At 50.5% G+C, this 6,461-nt stretch overlaps 1 protein-coding gene across 1 annotated transcript in view; it reads left to right on the top strand.

The window, feature by feature from the left end:
- Positions 1 to 6,461, top strand: part of LOC108534589 (uncharacterized) — a 29,431-nt gene that overhangs the window by 20,425 nt on the left and 2,545 nt on the right. Inside the window, exon 4 of the mRNA XM_017880045.1 lies at positions 4,194 to 4,453. Within this exon, the coding sequence (XP_017735534.1) occupies positions 4,194 to 4,453 (260 nt within the window). The remainder of the gene's footprint in view (positions 1 to 4,193; positions 4,454 to 6,461) is intronic.

Below are 6,461 nucleotides of genomic sequence, written 5' to 3'. Positions count from 1 at the left end.
AAGGAGGAAGGAAGGAAGGGAAGGAAGGAGAGGAGAGGGGAGGGGAGGGGAGAGAAAGGAAGGAAGGAAGGAGAGAGAGAGAAGGAAGGAAGGACGGAAGGAAGGAAAGAGAGAGAGAGAAAGAAAGAAAGAAAGAAAGAAAGAGAAAGAAAGAAAAAGAGAAAGAAAAAGAAAGAAAGAAAGAGAAAGAAAGAAAGGAAGAAAAGGCAGGCTATCTGCTCTACGATTTATGCCATTTTGTTTGAAATCAAGCCACTTTTTTACATGACAAAATGGGACCAGGGACACATTATGCTTGAAGCTGCTTTGGTGTGTTATGTTTTTACAATAGACAACAAGATCAATAGCTATTTACATTTTTTAAAGAAGCATTTATCCATGTACTATGAAAAACTGTGCATGGTGAGCCCTTCTGAAGAGTGGGGAACCCTGGGCTGCTTCGCCTCTGGGTTTGACAGCGGATCCCATCCCCCAAGGCTGCCCCGGGTGTAGGGAACAGGAGCCTGGATTTATAGCATCCTCTCTGGGGTGTCAGGGCCAGTGGGGCAGCATACGATGTTTACTCAGATACCTAGAAAGACCCCCACTGGGCTGGTTCTCATCTTTTCCTGCCCAAGATATGTCAGAGCAAAGGTGCAAGCTCCAAAATAAAAGATGAGACACTCACTGTCTCCCTCCCTCAATGTACTTACCAGTGGGAGCTGGAACAGCCTGTGCTGCCGCTGGAACAGCCTGTACTGCCCGGCTCCCCACTCCCCGGCTCCACCCCCATCTCTGGCCTGGCTCCCACCTCTGCCTCCTCTGAGGGAGGCCAGATGCAGGAGAAAGAGGGAGGCTCAGCCAGGCCAAGAGGCTGTCCTGACATGTTTATATTCACAGGAGGATGAAAACCAGAGACACAAAAAAACCTTCGGGGGCAGAAACAGAAAAGGACAGTAGGAGGTTGCCCAGGCACGGGGGTAGGAATGGAGCCATTTGGGGGAGAAGTGGGGATTTGAAAGGAGGCTGCCACCCAAGTCACATGAGGGCCAGCCAGCGCTAGAGCTGTGGCTCTTTAGAAAGAGACCGAAAAAGAGGGACCCTGGTGATCAAAAGGCAGAGGGAGGAAGAGGAGGCAGAGGAGGAGTCAGCAGGGAGGTGGGAGGGAAACGAGGATGGTGGCCACAAAGGAGAGACTGAAGAAGAAGGCAGGCTGTGGAAACAGTAGAGTGAGTCCTTAGGAAGTTAAACCTAAAATTAGCCAGGCACAGTGGCTCACGCCCATAATCCCAGCCCTTTGGGAGGCCGAGGTGGGTGAATCACGAGGTTAGGAGTTCAGGAGAGCAGCCTGGCCAAGATGGTGAAACCCTGTCTCTTCTAAAAATACAAAAATTAGCCTGGTTTGGTGGCAGGCGCCTTTCATTCCAGCTACTCGGGAGGCTGAGGCAGTAGAATTGTTTGAACCCCGGAGGCAGAGATTGCAGTGAGCCGAGATAGCACCGTTGCACTCCAGCCTGGGCGACAGAGTGAGACTGCATCTCAGAAAAATAAAAATAAAATAAAGAAAGTTGAACCTAAAATTGCCACGCAATTGTACCATTGCACTCCAGCCTAGGTGACAGAGCGGGAGACTGTCTCAAAAAATAAAATAAAAGAGTTTGGGCGCAGTGGCTCACGCCTGTCATCCCAGCACTTTGGGAGGCTGAGTGGGAGAGGATCACCTGAAATCAGGAATTTGAGACCAGCCTGGGCAACATGATGAAACCGTGTCCCTACTGAAAATAGAAAAATCAGCCCGACGTGGTGGTGCACACCTGTATTTCCAACTACTCAGGAGGGTGAGGCACGAAAATCGTTTGAACCCAGGAGGCAGAGGTTGCAGTGAGTCCAGATGGTGCCACTGCACTCCAGCCTGGGCGACAGAGCAAGACTCTGTCTCAAATAATAATAATAAATAAATAGAAAAATAAAATGACCATACAATCCAGCAATTCCACTTCTGGATATCTTCCCAGAAGAACTGAGAGCAAGGACTCACCGATATTCACACACTGATGTTGATAGCAGCATTATTCACAAGAGCCAATAGATGGAAAGAGCCCAGGTGTCCGTTGATGGATGGATGAATAAATGCAATGTGATCCATCCACACAATGGAATACAAGTCAACCTTAAAAAGGAAGGAAATTCTGACACGTGCCGCAATGTGGAGGAACCGTGAGGATGCTATGCTCGGTGACATAAACCAGACACAAAAGGACAAATACTGTCTGATTCCCCTCGTAGGAGATCTCTGGACTTGTCGGGTTCAAGATTTACCACCCCCCGCTGTTTTTTTTTTTTTTTGAGACAGGATCTTTCTTTGTTATCCAGGCTAGAGTGCGGTAGCATGATCACAGCTCACTGCAGCTTCGACCACCCGGCTCAAGTGATTCTCCCACCTCAGACTCCCAAGTAGTCTGCTACCATGCCCAGCTCAATTTAAATTTTTTTTTTTTGTAGAGATAGGGTCTTGTTGCGTCGTCCAGGCTGGTCTCAAACTCCTGGGCTCAAGCGATCCTCCCAGATTGCTGGGATTCCAAGGCATGAACCACCATGCCAGGCCTGGTCAGATTCATGGAGACAGAAAGTAGAAGTGTGGGTGCCAGGGGCTGGGGAGGGAAATGAGGAGGGAGTGTTTCATGGCAACAAAATTTTAGTTTGGGAAGATGAGAAAGTTCTGGAGATACATGGAGGTGACGGTTGTACAGCAATGGGAATGTGCTTAATGATGCTGAACTGGACACTTAAAAATGGTTAAGAGATGGGCCCGGGAGCGGTGGCTCCTGCCTGTAATCCCAACACTGGGAGGCTGAGGCAGGCAGATCACCTGAAGTCAGGAGTTCAAGACCATCCTGGCCAACATCGTGAAGCCCGTCTCTACTAAAAAATATATATAAATTCTCCAGAAGCGGTTTTACAGGCACATGCCTGTAATCCCAGCACTTCGGGAGGCCAAAGCAGGCGAATCCCCTGAGGTCAGGAGTTCGAGACCAGCCCGGCCAACATGGTGAAACCCCGTCTCTCCTGAAAATACAAAAATTAGCTGGGCATAATGGAGAGTGCCTGTAATCCCAGCTTCTCAGGAGGCTGAGGCAGAAGAATCGCTTGAACCCGGGAGGTGGAGGTTGCAGTGAGCCGAGATCATGCCACTGCACTCCAGCCTAGGCAATAAAGCAAGACTCCATCTCAAAAAAAAAAAAAAAAAGATGATAAATTTTATGTGATGTGTATCTCACTGCAATAAAAAGAAGGGAGGGGCCAAATCTATAAAGACATCAACATGGGTGAGTTCAGGTAAAAGGGCAAATGCTGCGTAGCTCCTCCTTCCTCATCCTAAGACAGGTGTGGACACGGACCTCCTGCCTCCTGCCGGCCAAGATGTGCAGCTGACAAATTGACAGCATCTACCAAGGGCTGCCTGAGATCACATGGATGCCTGGAGCCACATCTCAGCACTGGCCTCACATGGAGCCATGGGGGAAGCCTACCCACCCACCTACTCACCAAATCCTGTGTGCAGACAGTCCTAACAAAGGCCTGAAAAAGGGCAATTCCTGTCCTCCAGATCCTGACAGCCCAGAGAAGGGGCATCTTACCAACCTTGAGGAGTCAGGAAAGCAACCTGGAGGGCATGCCCAAGCTGGGTTTTGACGGATGCATAGGAGTTCACCAGACAGACTCAGGATGGGCTGGGTGGGAGAGGAGGTTTTGCAAGGAGAAGAAAAGGTAGGTGCCCTGGCTGGACAGAATGACAAATAGAATGACTGGGAGAAGAGGGAAGTGAAAGACAAAAGAAGGGAAGGAAAAAGAAATAGGAACAGGAGCAGGAACTGTACCAAAAAAAAAAAAACAACCAAAAAAAAAAAAAGATAATCAGATGGAAACTCAGTGACGAGAAGTACTTTGCCAAGGCTAGAAGTAGGGGAATTTGGCATGGAAGACCAGACTTCTGGTCCTTTTGTGGGGGTGAGGTCTTGAAGGTCCAGGTTAGGCAGGGCACTGGGGGACTATTCCCTCCCATTCCATTCCACTCGCTGTGAGAAGGGCGCTGAGCCCAGGTGGGGGACAGACAGGGTCTGAATGTTGGGAGCAGGGACCTTGTGGTCAAGAGACCCCAGGCTCTGCTGCCCCTTGGTGAACATCTTCTCCCTCCTCACCCTCCCAACCTATAGGAGGATGATTTTCCCAGGCGGCTCAGCGAGAGTGCGGAGGACCTCAGCCTGGATTTGGGGGCCCTTCAGGGCAGCGAGTATCTGCAGGACCTGGGCCTTGGGGCCCCTTCCCACAGCCAGCCTGGGGAGGCCTCAGACAGCCGCGGCCCCAGTGAAGAACCAGGAAGGGATTCTCTTTTCTCCAACTTGGCGGGGTCCCAGGATCTGTCAAAGCGGCGCAGCTGGGAAAGGTCGCGGAGCTGCTCAGAGAGCTGGCGGAGGTCAGTTCCCCGCTGCTGCCTGCCTCCCACAATGCACCCCCGGGACAGGGCAGGGGTCCAGAAGGCCAGAGCCAGGTCTTGAGACAAGCTGCCCCTTGCACCTGCCATGGTCCCCAACCTTTTTGGCACCAGGGACCGGTTTCATGGAAGACGATTTTTCCATGGACCCAGGGGAAAGGGGATACTTTCTGGATAATTCAAGCACATTCCATTTATCGTGCACTTTATTTCTATTATTATTACATTGTAATACATAATTAAGTAATTATACAATTCATCATCATGTGGAATCAGTGGGAGCCCTGAGCTTGTTTTCCTGCACTAGCTGGTCCATTCTGGGGGTGATGGGATCATCAGGCATTAGATTCTTTTTTTTTTTTTTTTTGAGATGGAGTCTCACTACATTGCCCAGACTAGAGTGCAGTGGCGTGATCTCGGTTCACTGCAAGCTCCGCCTCCTGGGTCCAAGCAATTCTCCTGCCTCAGCCTCCCAAGTAGCTGGGATTACAGGCATGCACCACCACACCAGGCTAATTTTTGTATTTTTAGTAGAGATGGGGTTTTACCATGTTGGTCAGGCTGGTCTCGAACTCCTGACCTCATGATCCGCCTGCCTTGGCTCCCAAAGTGCGGGGATTACAGGCGTGAGCCACTGCGCCTGGCCTAGATTCTCATAAAGACTGTGCAACCTGGATCCCTCACATGTGCAGTTCACGATACAGTTCTCGCTCCTATGAGAATTTTTTTTTTTTTTTTTTTGAGACAGAATCTCACTCTTGCCCATGCTACAGGCTTACACCACCACACCCGGCTAATTTTTTGTATTTTTAGTAGATACGGAGTTTTACCATGTTGGCCAGACTAGTCTCAAACTGCTGACCTCAGAGGATCCGCCCACCTCGACCTCCCAAGTGCTGGAATTACAGGCATGAGCCAACAGGCCGGGCCCCTGCTCCTTTGAGAATCTAATGCTGCCACTCATCTGACAAGAGGCGGAGCTCAAGCGGTCATGCAAGCAATGGGGAGCAGCTGTAAATACAGAGGAAGCTTCGCTCACACATACGCGCTCACCTTCTGCTTTGCAGCCCTGATTCTAAAAGCTCACGGCAGCCGGGCGCGGTGGCTCACGCCTGTAACTCCAGCACTTTGGGAGGCCGAGATGGGCGGATCATTTGGTCAGGAGATCAAGACCATCCTGGCTAACACGGTGAAACCCCGTCTCTACTAAAAATACAAAAACATTAGCCGGGTGTGGTGGCGGGCGCCTGTAGTCCCAGCTACTCGGGAGGCTGAGGCAGGAGAATGGCGTGAACCCGGGAGGCGGAGCTTGCAGTGAGCTGAGATCTGGCCACTGCACTCCAGCCTGGGCCACAGGGTGAGACTCTGTCTCAAATAAATAAATAAATAAATAAATAAATAAATAAATAAATAAATAAATAGTCACGGACCAGTACCTACCAGTCTGTGGCCCAGGGGTTGGGGATCCCTGCTGTAGGGCCATGAGAGGCATCTGCACCATCAGAGGCAGCCCAAAAAACCTGCACGTGAGGCCAGACACAGTGGCTCACACTTGTAATCCCAGCACCTTGGGAGGCCAAGGTGGGTGGATCACCTGAGGTCAGGAGTTCAAGACCAGCCTGGTCAACATGGCAAAACCCCCTGTCTACTAAAAATACAAAAATTAGCCAGGCATGGTGGTGCACACCTGTAGTCCCAGCTACTCAGGAGGCTGAGGCCCGAGAATCACTTGAACCCAGGAGACAGAGGTTGCAGTGAGCCAGGATTGTGCCACTTGCACTCCAGCCTGGGCGAGAGAGGAGGACTCTATCTCAAAAAAAAGAAAGAAAGAAAGAAAAAAAAAATCGACTGCACGCACACACTGCAAGCACACACACTGCAAGCACACACACTGCAAGCACACAAAAACCCAATCTTACACAGCTGCACTGAGAGTACAGTCATGCTCAGCCCCCATCAGACCCATGCATATAAGCCTAAATGTGATCTG

Source organism: Rhinopithecus bieti, unplaced genomic scaffold (genome assembly GCF_001698545.2).
Source record: "Rhinopithecus bieti isolate Rb0 unplaced genomic scaffold, ASM169854v2 scaffold_10589, whole genome shotgun sequence".
Classification (NCBI taxonomy): Eukaryota; Metazoa; Chordata; class Mammalia; order Primates; family Cercopithecidae; genus Rhinopithecus; species Rhinopithecus bieti.
The sequence above is the reverse complement of the archived record's forward strand: the minus strand, read 5'-3'. Positions and strand labels throughout refer to the sequence as shown.